Source organism: Tachysurus vachellii, chromosome 1 (assembly GCF_030014155.1).
Source record: "Tachysurus vachellii isolate PV-2020 chromosome 1, HZAU_Pvac_v1, whole genome shotgun sequence".
NCBI classification, from domain to species: Eukaryota; Metazoa; Chordata; class Actinopteri; order Siluriformes; family Bagridae; genus Tachysurus; species Tachysurus vachellii.
Genome location: NC_083460.1, coordinates 29,853,811 through 29,867,293, shown reverse-complemented (window position 1 = coordinate 29,867,293; position 13,483 = coordinate 29,853,811). Strand labels below are relative to the sequence as shown.

Sequence of the window (13,483 nt, the reverse complement as noted above, 5' to 3'; positions counted from 1 at the left end):
CATTTCCTGTATGTGTGGATGTGCATGTGGCCCTGCAGCCTGACTCTAAAAAGGCTCAACTAATGAGCTCCTCCATTAAGTGCACACAGAGGAAAATCCTGCAAACTGAAATAATGACTGTCTTTCCTTGTCCTGCTCTCTTTAAAAGTAAAAGCTGTGTAGCACTATAAGAGAGAAAGAAAAGGAGGAGAGATAGATAGATGGATAGATCGCTCTCTGACAAATTTATTTCTGCTCTTCATTCAGATATTGCACATATTTTTCCATTCATTCACATATTTGACAATCTACCCATCCAACAATCTGTTTCTGTCCATCTACTCATATTCATCTATCCAACCACCCATCCAGTCAGCTATTATATCCATCCATTCATTATTCCATACCTCTATTTAGAGTTACTAAAATATATACATCTAAAATAAAGGCTAATCCAACCATTCTTCCATCCAACATCCGTCTACCAGTCCACCTATACACCAGTCCCAATTCATCTTCATATCTATTTCACATTTCAATTTTTTATCCATCCATACTTCTATCCAATGATCATGCAACTACATATTCCCCTACAATCCACCCACCAGTCTGTCTGTCTATCTATCTAACTATCTATCTACAATCAATCCTTTCCTTCATATTTCAACAAACCTGTCAATCTACCCATCTCAATCTACTCGTCCATCATTCCCCAAATATTCATCTACCCATCCAACTATCAATCCATCAATCAACACATCCATCCATCACTCCAATGATGAAGTAAATTGCCTAATCTAGAAATTTTTCATCCATCTATTCATCCCTCCGTCCGGCATTCACTAAATTCCAGGAGTTTCATTACCACTACGTAAAGTGGGCGTGTTTCTGGAGGTCTTAAAAAAACGCCCTCTTTCAAAAAAAAAAAAAAAAAAAAAACAGCATACTACAAAGGACAAAAAAGTCATACAGGTAGATTTATTTTAGAAAACAAAAACAACCAAAACCTATGGTTATGGTTAGGATTAGAGTTAGATTATCAAATAGGCCACGCCTACGCGATGAAGCAATATCTTGATCTTAAATTTTAAAAATCAGTCCAATGAAGAGTAAAATCATGGTGTAAATCAAAAGATGTGGAATTCAGGCACGCAAACATGCTAGCAGCACTGAACATGTATTCTGTCTAATAGAATCTGAAAGTTCTAAAAGTTCTATCAAAATTAAAATTTTCAAAGCATTTCTGGTAAACAATAAAATCCCCAAGTAAAGAAAAAAATACTGTGGACTCTGGACTACTGTGGAATACTGTTTTCCATTCCTACTTAGACATGTTTGTGAACACCATAAAGTGTGTTTACTTATTAGGAAATTGAAGCTGCCTACCTGCGTGGCCATTTTTCCATAGTCGATCCAGCGCAGCGTAGCGAAGTTTGTTGACTCGGCACAGTTGAAGCCGTGGTTAAACCCTGCGTGGTAGCCATATGGGAACGTGATCATGAACTCGCCCGCTTCCTGTGTGATCTGAACAAGACACGCAGGATGACAGTTAATATCTTCAGGTAAACAACTACCCTCTCTCTCTCACAACACACACGTGCTTGATTAAAATGGCTTAATAGCTGCAGGTTTGTTAATATTATGCTACTTAAAATATTACCTTCTATTTTCAGTAAATCTGAATTAGTAACATTCTAACACAAAACAGCTCCCAGCTGGGAAAAGACCTCTGAAAAGTGGCTCTTACATAACTGCCCATTCAAACTAATGCTACAAATTTCTGCCCCAGTGAACTGAAGGTCATATTATTTGAAATGAAAGCAACAACAGTTCAGCCACAAAGGGGTCGAAACACAGAGTGCTATACATCAATCACTACATAGTTCCAGATTGCCTTGTTAAGCAACATGAGCGCAAGATCTGTGCGTGAGAGCTTTGTGAAATGAGACATACGGGTAGGATCACCATTCCCAATGCCAAGCGTTGGCTGGAAAACTGGGTTTGGCTGATGCCTGCAGAAAACCTAAGTGAAACAGTAAAGTTTGGCAGAGGAGCGATAATTGTCTAAGGAGAATCTTCGTTTAGGGTTTTTGGAGCGCTGAGCCCTGACCACAACCCTACTTTGGGATAAATTTGGGATGGAGCATCAGGCTGTCTTATTCATCATTAGTGCCTGATCTCAATAATGCTCCCACAAATACCACCAACTCCATATTAATCCCCATATGGAGTTCGTGGTATATTTCCCCAATCTCCATATACAATTCTTACATGTATAGTTCCTTAAGTCTGAGAAAAAGCAATTTCTTGATTTCCAGATATATGATTGTGTCTTTATCCAAAAGTCGAAGGGAAAGCACAGAAAGATCTGAAGCAATAATTTCAGGGGCACTTTTAGAAATGAAGTAATTCTAGGTTCAGGGAGGAAGAACCACTTAAAGGATTAAGTGAATGGTGCGTTTGATAAAAGAAGCAATCTGGAGGAAATTAAGTTGAAAAGGCACTTTTGGACATAAAACTAGTTTTCAATGACATGACCCCAGACAAATCACTGGGACAAACATGTGCACACATGACCGGTGAAGCGAGATCTTCATTCCTCCTCAATCCATCCAGCACAAGAACTCTGCTTTCATCTTCTGGTTCTGACTTCTCTCACTCCATCTATCGCTCTCATATTATGTCTCCTATATCCACTTTCTCTCCATCCCTTGCTTCCTTTTGTCTTCTCCATCATCCCTTCTTTCACCATCTCCACTGATTGCTTACTTGCTCCAAGTGCACCAGCTTTCGGTATCTGTCAATCTACATATAAATTCCTCTGTCCTTCTCCTCCACTCTATCCAACATTTATTACCCCATCTTCCTTTCCAGTCCATCCTTTTGCTTCCAGCCCTTTTCTCTCTATTCCTCTACCCACATCTCACCTTTCTCTCCTTCCTTTCCTGTCTGCATTCATTCCTCATATCCAGATTACTCCCACTCTTTCTCTCTATCCCTCCCTCACCCACTATTCCTTGATATGCTCATCCCGCACATCTTTCTTGCGCTTTCCTACATGTTGTCTGCTCACATCTTGCTGTTTTCTCAGTCTTGACTTCCTTATTGTTCACTCTGTTCACTCACCCACCTTTTCTATTCATTTCCCACACCATACTTCTGTTTCACCTTCACTTCCATTATCGATCCCTGCCATTTTTCTTCCTCCTTTTCACCTCCTCCTTCTCTCCCACTTACTTTCTCACTTGAGAATCTCACTTAAATACAGTATCTCTACCATCATTTCTTGCTCTCCACTTTCTCCTTCTCCCGCTTCTTCTTTTGATTCCAATCCACACTTCAATAACTACTCCTTTAATTGCCTAATGGCTCAAGTGCCACGCTAAGCCTGAAGAGTAAGCCAGCCTTGGCAAATGAGGGCATTTCGCTCTGTTTTTTTCTAAAGTCGTGGGAGACCATCAGAAAGGCCACAGCTCAGCACCTTCCATTAGAAATGAAGTTAGATGGATTAGTTGTGACGTCAGCCATTTTTCAATCCTTGGTGCTCACACAGTTCAGCAAGCAGCTTCAATCTATCATCAATAAAATCGAAGCCATCTGATCAAAATTAGCTACACGTCATTGGAGAGCATCATGCTTCACTGAAGTTTGATTACCAAGATGTGTTTGATGGCCAAAAAGTGGGCTGGAGATGCAAGACTAATGTCAACTCAAAATCAAAATAATTAGCACATTTTTAATGACCTGTAGGCTCACTTGCATATTTTTTGCATATCATATACAAACCTGAAGATATACAAACACAGATCATATAAAATATTTTCCTATTCATGCTAATGCATTCTCAAACATTTACAAGAAGTCACCAAATGGCATCACATGTGCATATTCATCAAATCTGTTGTGATATTTTGCATACTGAAATGTGTCATATGAGAGTAGATGATTTTCTGAAGTCTTATTAGAATAGAAAATAGTAAATTATAAATTATTTCTTCTAGAACTAAGACGACAAACCAAGAGTGATGCATCTCTGCTCTCTCCTCGCCCACGCACACTCGTGCACACTCGCTAAACTGAGAACAGCTGATTGTTAAATTCTTGTTACAATCAAAATTACCAGTCCATTTACAAGATAAATTTATCTCGCTGAAAAATGACATACTAATCCACAGCTGAGAGACACTGTACATACTCGATCAAAAGGGATGCTGTACTTCTTCAGAATGGAGGGAGAGATAAGAGTCATCTTGTGACGAAGAAATGCATCACATCCCTGAGAGCTGCCGGGGAAAAAGCCTGCAAAGAAGTTTACAAAAATGATTTCATTAAAAAAAAAAAAATAAATAAATAATAAAAAAATATTAATTAATGAATTAAAGAAAATGTTTTACATTTACATTACAGTTTTAGGGAAGATAAAGGGTACACCACCACATGTAAACATAACCTCTGGCAGGTCTGGAGTGTGTGGACATTCCTGTACATTTCTGCCACTTTCCCCAAAACATATATGTAGGTCACCTGGTTACTCTACACTGCCCTACATCTGCTGAGTCCATCTACATGTAACATTCTGCCAGATGCCTTTATCCAGAGCGACTTACATTTAACTCATTTATACACCTGAGCACTTGATGGTTAAGGGCCTTACTCAATTTCCCAGCCTTGGCAGCACTGGGATTTGAACTCATGCCCATTGTTCCCAGAACTAGCGCTAGCTCCAAATCAGTAGTCAATATTAATAAACAAACAAGCATTAGGGTGATTTTAAGACCAAGATGAGGAACCACTGGCATGAGACTATAGGATTACACCAAACCTAAAACCAAGTTTATTTTTCCAGGCAATCATTTAAAAACACAAACACATTTTCCTTTTTGTTTTTTAGCCATGAACAGCTCCAAACGATTCTTCTTTGAATTTTTAAAACACTTACTCAGCATATATCATTACTATTATAACGATGGCTTGTTACTGTTGTAACTAGAGAACCGATTTTAGACCAAGCTGAGACTTCAATGATTGATGTTGTAAGCAGAATATTCTTTAATCCCAGATAGAAGTTTAGTACAATGTGCCTTCACACAGTCATATAAAATGATCAAATTATAAAATAATCATCAAGATTATATTGTAGTCATGTTATAAGAAAAAATAAAAATAAAATAAAATAAACACACGATCAGTTATTTCTAATGCAGTTGTGAGGCTTCTTTAAGTTTAACGCACAAGTACCACCTGTACGGAACATTAACACATGCGAGACATTTCAATCCAACATGTTTCTAACGATATTTCCGCAAATCCTTTTTTTATCTCCAGAGTTCCTGAAAATAGATCCTCTAGATAAGGAGAAAGCTCGTCTGAGTAGAACATCGCTCCACATTAAAATGCAGCTGACGCTCCAGAACTTCCCCTGAGGGACATTAACCTGAAGCTTGGTTTAGTCTTCAAAGCGGGATATTAAGCAGAGTAAAAGAGGAGCAAAGCAGACAAACGTGTGGCCCAGACTGGCTAATGTGGGAAAGGTTAGAACCAAGGAGAGAGTCATGCTACAGCAGGGAGGACATTTTACTGAGATACAGTGGCCTTCGTAATGTGTTGATAAAAGGGTGCTTTTATTGAACTTTACTTCTTGCATGACCGATTTTTAATTTAAAAATCTAAAATCAGCTAAAAATGTTGGATGACTTCTCCATATAGCTTTGTTGGTGCTGGTACAATACACCATTATCAGCCATTACTGCACACCAAATAAATGTTTTTTAATTCGATTTCATTTTTTTTATTTGCATGCCAGAACACCACTTTATTTTAATACTGCACCACAAACTGGACCAGTACACTGAGTTTCCAACAACCCAAAGCGTTTTATTCCTTTTATCCCACAACTGCAACTTTAATTAACAAATAAGTTCGTTCTGGTTATCACTTAGTTGCAGCATTACAGTCATTATCTCACCAGCTTCTCTTTTTAACGTTCCTGTGACAAAGTGACAGCTTTAGCTGCTGACACTGGAGATTCCGTCCCTCAATCCTATATAAAGCTGTTCTCAAAAAAAGACACATCATATCAAAGATTAATCACATTTTAATTAGTTTACAGTATGTGGAGTCTGTAGTTCAAGTCCCTCTCCGAGTACAGTAACCTACCGGAAAATATCACATTAATATAAACCTGTTCTCCCTGTGCTTCTGGGTTTTCTCTGGCTACTTCATTTCCCTCCACCAGGCCTAAGACATAAGCCTTGTGGCCTGAACGCTATCTCTAATCTGTCCATATTGTGTGAATGGGTATGTGTGTCCTGTGAAGGATTGGCACCCCATCCAGAGTGTCCAATCCCTTGTCCCCAGAGATCCCTGGCATCTCCCCGGGATCCTGTGTCAGATAAGCAGTTCAGAAAATAGATGGATGGATGGATAATGTTATGCAGTTGGAATAAAATCCAAAGCATCTTTTCCATTTTTCTCCCCAACACATTTCAGTTCTACAGGTGTTAAACACTCTGCCATTTCAGTTTAGAGAGAGAGAAAAAAAAAAAAAAAAAGACATGCGGTGATATATTTACTTTCTGCAGTCGAGCTGATTCAGAATCATATCGCCTCTTTGCTGCAACTGAATCATGCTAGAATTCACTCGGAAGCAAAGCAACAATCTCACTCAGATGCACTCGGAGCATGATTGCCTAAAGAACCGCACTGAGGGCAAGAAAAATGCACCAGGGTTTCATTCGAGCGAACTGAAAGCTGCGTATGTGAAAGCTCTCTTAAAGTAGGAGAAAATGAGCAGCCATTCCTGAAAATGTACAAACACTCCAGTGACAGTGTGCGAACATACGCGCAAGGTGCATGAGAAGTTTCTATAATTAGTCATTACAGCCTTGCTACCCAGACACGCTGACTTTCTTGTGTTAAATGATTTCAGACAGATTTTAAAAGCAAACTCGTTCTGTGCACTTTCCATCAAATTACTGTGGATCTGCACCCTGCCCGTGTGGTTCGTTTACTCCTGGCTGCTTTTCTTTGCGCTGTCAGATCACGGTGACATACAACACAAACTAATCTTCATCGACCAGCAGAGCGAGAAAGAGAGACTAGGCGACTTTCAGAGAGAAGGAGGAAAGGAGGGAGGGTGAGATATAGCTTCTCTCTCTGCTCTTACAAAAACTTTCTTGTGGGTCTGTGTGTGTCAGCAGCGATGAATGGATACACATCACTACAATGATGATCTCATTCAGTTCATGCTGTTGCTGTAATTGTTTCAGAGGGGTCAGGGCTTCATCCAAGTCAGACTCCACACACTTGCACGACTTCTCTGCTCATCACTCATGAGTACGAAGGAACGATACAAAGCAACAGGTGAGTGATGCAGCAAAAGGCTGGATCCAAAATTACCTGTGATTGTGTGATCTTCCCAGTTTCTACCGCCAATACACTCAGCTAACAACTGAGCTCAGCTTGGAACACAGTAAAATCTTGTTATTTCAGTAAAATGGTTACTGGGAAGTATAAAAGTTGCTCTGTTTTTATCTCTCACTTTCACTACACGCCACTCAATTTATAATCAGCTTTTCTCCCTGAACACATTTCTTTGGCTTGTAAATGTTTAATACTAAACCTTTCACCACATTGCTGCTGCACTCTCATTTCTGACTGGTCAAAAACTGTTGATGAATTCTTTATAACAGCGTTTCTGACGGTTGCTCTGGCTGCAAGGCAGATCACATGTTTATATTAACCTGCTGGTTCCAGTACGTATATTGTTTATAAGGTAACCTTTGACTCACAGAGACTTGTACCAGACATGCTGCATAATCTAAAGCTAATAATAAACAGACAAGCAGTTATTTAATAAAGGATTATAAAAGTTTATGGATAAAGTTATTTAAGATAACTTTAGAAACTTATAAGTTCTGTTGTACTTTGCATTGATTTTTGGTCTTTTTAAAATCGTCATGAAGTTCAGCAGATGTCCACTGATTATCAGTCAGTTCCTAGTTATTTCTGACTGCCATCCAGTTTGTCCCGAACAGACCATACCAGTAAAAATAAAACCATGTCTTTTTCCCTCTAATTAATGCGTTTCCCCTTCACCACCGTTTCCCCTCACCATTTCACATTATTTCTCCCCTCAAAAGCTACAACTAAACAACACACAGGGTTTCTGTGACTGGGGAAAGCTTGTGATGTGTTTAGTTACTGATCGGCTGTCTGTTGCTAAGCATATAACTAACCTTCGAACAGCACGTCATTTCAATGCAGGTTAACACTGCAAAAACATTTCCTAACCTTTCCATTTCGTAACCCGGGTAAAAAGTGGTGCTTGAAAATTGCATGAAGCGTTTCTCTAGCCGGGGTTGAAAGCACGGTTTAGAACGGTGATAACTCAGGGTTAGGTACAGTGTGTGAAAAGTTATTTTGAGCCTGAGTCTTATTCGAAAGTCTCGGTCAGAGGACTGTCAATCAAATATTTTCTGTTCTCAATCTTCTCTGCCAACAACCACAAACCCCCGTCCCTTTAAAAGATATCTGGATTTTTAATAAACAACAAAATTTGGTATTAAACCATCTCTTTTTATACACACTACACACACTAACGTCCCCAGGCTAATACTCTGTAAATCCCCCAGCAACAACGAGAAGCCAGCTGTTCTGTGAAATTATTTGACATCATCCAACCAAACTGTGTGGTAGATTTGGTGAGATTCTACTATTAGAGACTAAATGAACACTATATTTAAAAGAAGTCACTGTGCATCTTTCTAAGACAAAAAAAAAAGCATCCGATATTCTCTGCCTCTTATTCATGCTCTCAATGTGGACTCTGTATGATATTGTACATTTCGAACAATTCTTCTCAGACTAATAGAAATTCTTTTTTTATAACAATACCTACAATGCAAGACAGTAAAAAAGCCCCACTGATCTTTAAAAAAAAAAAAAAAAATCATTTGTTCAAGTCTCATTCATGACATTGTGTTCTTAAAATAAATATATCGATCTCAGAGCTGAACAGACCCTTAAAAACATCTTTTAACAATGATTAGACTTAAGATACAATAATATTGTGATCAATTTGTATAATATTATCATCAGTATATTATGCACAGAATTTTTCCAGGTAACAGAATTATTGGATAGGCTTTTAGGTGCACAGGCAACATGCTTCCCCAAGTCAAGACCCGAGCACCAGTTGGGCCGTTCTTGTGTGTCTTGAACGTGATTGTATACCACAGACTTGAATTTTTTAACACATGCCTGTCATGTTTCCTAAACATGATGAGGTCTCCCTCAGAGTTAAGCACATGCACTATTTTCTCTTAACACAACAAGAGAATGAGTGATGCTTTACCTTTTGCCAGTCTTTCTAGTCGCTTGCCATGTTCAGGGGGAATGGCGTACCTGCAGAGAGAAAGAGAGAGAGAGAGAGAGAGAGAGAGGCATCAACTGAGAAGATCGACAGTAAAATGCCTGAGGTGAGCACGGCATGTCTGCTTCATCACCATTACATCCTTTTCTCCAGTTTGACTAAAAAATAAAACCACCCGCTGACACTCAACGTCTGAGGCACACACCTCGACTTGACATGTTGGTTTTCCAAGAAGCCTTGTTTGCTATACATCTAAGAACAATACTTCAAACTTTTTCTTCTTTCACCTTTTCTTTTTTTTTCTTTAAAATCAAATCCGCTTCTCGTTCTCACCCTCTGGCCTTGACTGATCTCTTTCTAGAAAAGTCAGCAAACTGTGCAGGAGTAAATCAACTTCCTGTACTTTAAATATCACTCATTTGCTTCTGAAAATACTCTTTCCTGATTGGCTGACAAAATGGATTTTTCATTTAAGAAAATAAGGGCCTGGATGCTGTTGAATGTTAAATTTAATTTAACAATTAAATAAAAATAAAAGTAATTAAATGCAGTGCCTGTGATTCTGTTCTATCTATCAACTAGCCAGTCATCATTTCAGAGAAAAATAAGGAAAATAAAGCAAAATATACATAACTGAAGGTCTGGGGCAAACAACCATCACACCAACACGTGATTCTTTTCAAAACTGCTGCCACAAAGATGGAACTAACATCAAGCTTGCATTTGTGCTGAATTCAGCTCAGTGAAGACAGAGACAGATAAAAACAGCCATTTTCATGCAATGCCACACAAAAAAAAAAAATCATGATGTGAAAACGAAAAACTACATAATTATAAAACAAATGGACGGTCTAGTACTGTGAACAATTATCATGTTCCCAAAAAAAATAAAAAAAAAAAAGAAATATTTTACTTGCTGGTGCATAACACAATCTGCCACTTTCATTTCTGCCATCATATTTATTAGCGCAATTATTATCCAGACTTTGGAGTGGACTCTCTTCTTAAGAGAAGCTTTCGTTGCTGATGATCACGCTCACTCTGGACTGGATACAGCCAAGTGACGCACGGGGAATGAAGTGCAGGTCGGGGGGAGCTGGGGATGGGGGGAGTAGTGAAGAGAATGAAGCTGTGGAATTTGTGCAGTTACACACTGCCCTCTAGTGCATGAGTGACAGAATGCAGACACACTGCAGGTCATGTACTAGTTAGAAATGCTCAGGATGACAAATCTACCAATATGAAAGTGTTATTGGGAATCTAATATAATTTGGGATACAATTACACACATTCGTGGCCATTCAGGGTTTGATTAGTAAGCATGGGTATAAAGAATTAGAAGGAGAAAAAAAAACACGGCATGTATTGCAAAAATAAAACCTAGTTGGGACGAGTTTTTAGAAAAGAAAACTATAATAAAAGGTTGTGTAAGGAAAAATACATCAAGCTGCATAAAGAATCAGTTTATACTGAATGCATCTTGGAATCCTGAACAGAAACAGAAATTGATTTATGAGCTCCATGCAGATTGCCAGCTCTAATGTATAATGCATGTATCATGCAATAACTCAAAGGCTTTATAGTGAATAGAACCAGACATTAAGAGCAGGTGCACGTACATTCTCATTTTCTACACAGCAGCTCTTACTGTGTGTGTGTTTATTTAACCTATCAGACTGAAGAGTTGTGATGAGGTGGTTTTTCATAACCTCATCACCTTTACATCACTGTATTCATCTGCACCCATGTACCTGAATAAAGACAGCTAATGCCTTATTGTCCTCCTAAGAATCTTCCATTGACATAATTAGGCCTTAACCTTAACCTGAGTAGTGAACTGTCCACTAGTGGCTATTTTCCACATGACGACTAGACAAACATCCTGGCAGGATCAAACAGATCAGATCTGCCCATGCTTGCTGTTATATGTAGTCTTCCCCAAAAGAAACATTTCTCTTATTTATACGTGCTGAACAGCATCAACTATTATTAATGGCACCCCGGGGTGGGGAATCAGGGCACTTTAGTACTAGTGCATGCCTAGTGCATAAAAGTGGAGTACATTTATAAAAATAAACAAATAAATAAATTCATACAAACGCTATTTTTTAATTGTTTTTGTTCATTTAAAACAATATGAATATAATGTAATAAAAAGTATAGTACAATAGGACTGAAAGGCTTTTTTTAACCAGCTCTGAGAATCTGAAATCTAAGCAGAGGCTATAAAATACAGATGAAGGGAATTAGAGGATATATAAAAACCCCACACTGTAATGCAAATATATGAAGTGATCATTGAGATATTTCACTATTAATATTTTGCCTTTTGTGATACTTAGTTCTTTGGGTCTAATTCCACAGTCTTATTAGCTCAAAGTTTGCCTTTAACTGCAGACATGTGGGGCATCCATTCGTATAAAGGCAGTTATTTTGCTCCCAAAATGAAGACGGTCCCATAAAGAGGAGCCGACTGCGTATGTGTTCATTTCTATACAAGATGAAAATGTGATACTCACAATATCAATCTTTTACAATCATTTCCTAAAAGGTAAGCAAAAGATTACGCATTATTAGCAAAATTTCAGTATCGACACATGTATAAAGCAGTGAAAGTCTCCAAGAGTCGCTCGTGAGAAGGTCACTGCATTCTGCTATTATACGTCATCATCTTCTGGGATAGATGAAAAAAAAATAGGCCTTCAGTAAGTCAAACACTACATTATTTCCCCCTCTCTGTCACTCTACCACACACAAAATCAGACAGAGCAATTATTTTCAGTACTGTTTGTGTGCATGTGTGTGTGTGTGTGTGTGTGTGTGTGTGTGTGTGTGTGTGTGCGCGGACGTGCTCATAGGCTACTGCAATTGTGAAATCTTGAAGAATCTGACGGTAGATGTTGATTGGGGAAATATGACCTTGATGAATGCAGTGTTGGAGAAGAATGAAGTTAATTTCACAGTGGCTGAACAGAAGGGTTCGACAAACAAGAGCCACACACAGCTTAACGTCCTGTAATTACTCGACAAGTGAAAGCGATTAAATTTCAGAGACGAGAACGAGCGCTTGCACTGCACTGAGCGGAGAGGAAACACCACCATGAAAGGAAATTTACTCTGTGACAGAGAGCAGAACTGAGTGCTGGTGCTGCAGAGCATGCTGGGACAGACAGAGAAGCTAAAAAAATAAAGTCCCACCTTCTTTATTATGACAGAATTGTTCTTTTTACACAGAGGCCACACCTCCTCCACTGTAACTGGCAGACACAGAGGCCACACCTCCTCCACTGTAACTGGCAGACACAGAGGCCACACCTCCTCCACTGTAACTGGCAGACACAGAGGCCACACCTCCTCCACTGTAACTGGCAGACACAGAGGCCACACCTCCTCCACTGTAACTGGCAGACACAGAGGCCACACCTCCTCCACTGTAACTGGCAGACACAGAGGCCACACCTCCTCCACTGTAACTGGCAGACACAGAGGCCACACCTCCTCCACTGTAACTGGCAGACACAGAGGCCACACCTCCTCCACTGTAACTGGCAGACACAGAGGCCACACCTCCTCCACTGTAACTGGCAGACACAGAGGCCACACCTCCTCCACTGTAACTGGCAGACACAGAGGCCACACCTCCTCCACTGTAACTGGCAGACACAGAGGCCACACCTCCTCCACTGTAACTGGCAGACACAGAGGCCACACCTCCTCCACTGTAACTGGCAGACACAGAGGCCACACCTCCTCCACTGTAACTGGCAGACACAGGCCACACCTCCTCCACTGTAACTGGCAGACACAGAGGCCACACCTCCTCCACTGTAACTGGCAGACACAGAGGCCACACCTCCTCCACTGTAACTGGCAGACACAGAGGCCACACCTCCTCCACTGTAACTGGCAGACACAGAGGCCACACCTCCTCCACTGTAACTGGCAGACACAGAGGCCACACCTCCTCCACTGTAACTGGCAGACACAGAGGCCACACCTCCTCCACTGTAACTGGCAGACACAGAGGCCACACCTCCTCCACTGTAACTGGCAGACACAGAGGCCACACCTCCTCCACTGTAACTGGCAGACACAGAGGCCACACCTCCTCCACTGTAACTGGCAGACACA

General features: G+C 40.0%; 1 protein-coding gene across 2 annotated transcripts in view; it reads right to left on the bottom strand.

Annotated features, from left to right (window-relative positions):
• kdm4b (lysine (K)-specific demethylase 4B) overlaps positions 1–13,483 on the bottom strand; it is a 49,733-nt gene that overhangs the window by 21,406 nt on the left and 14,844 nt on the right. For both annotated transcript variants that reach the window (XM_060882186.1, XM_060882196.1), the window contains 3 exons: positions 9,335–9,384; positions 4,175–4,278; positions 1,366–1,503 (listed from right to left, as the gene is read on the bottom strand). In XM_060882186.1, the coding sequence (XP_060738169.1) occupies positions 1,366–1,503; positions 4,175–4,278; positions 9,335–9,384 (292 nt within the window). The remainder of the gene's footprint in view (positions 1–1,365; positions 1,504–4,174; positions 4,279–9,334; positions 9,385–13,483) is intronic.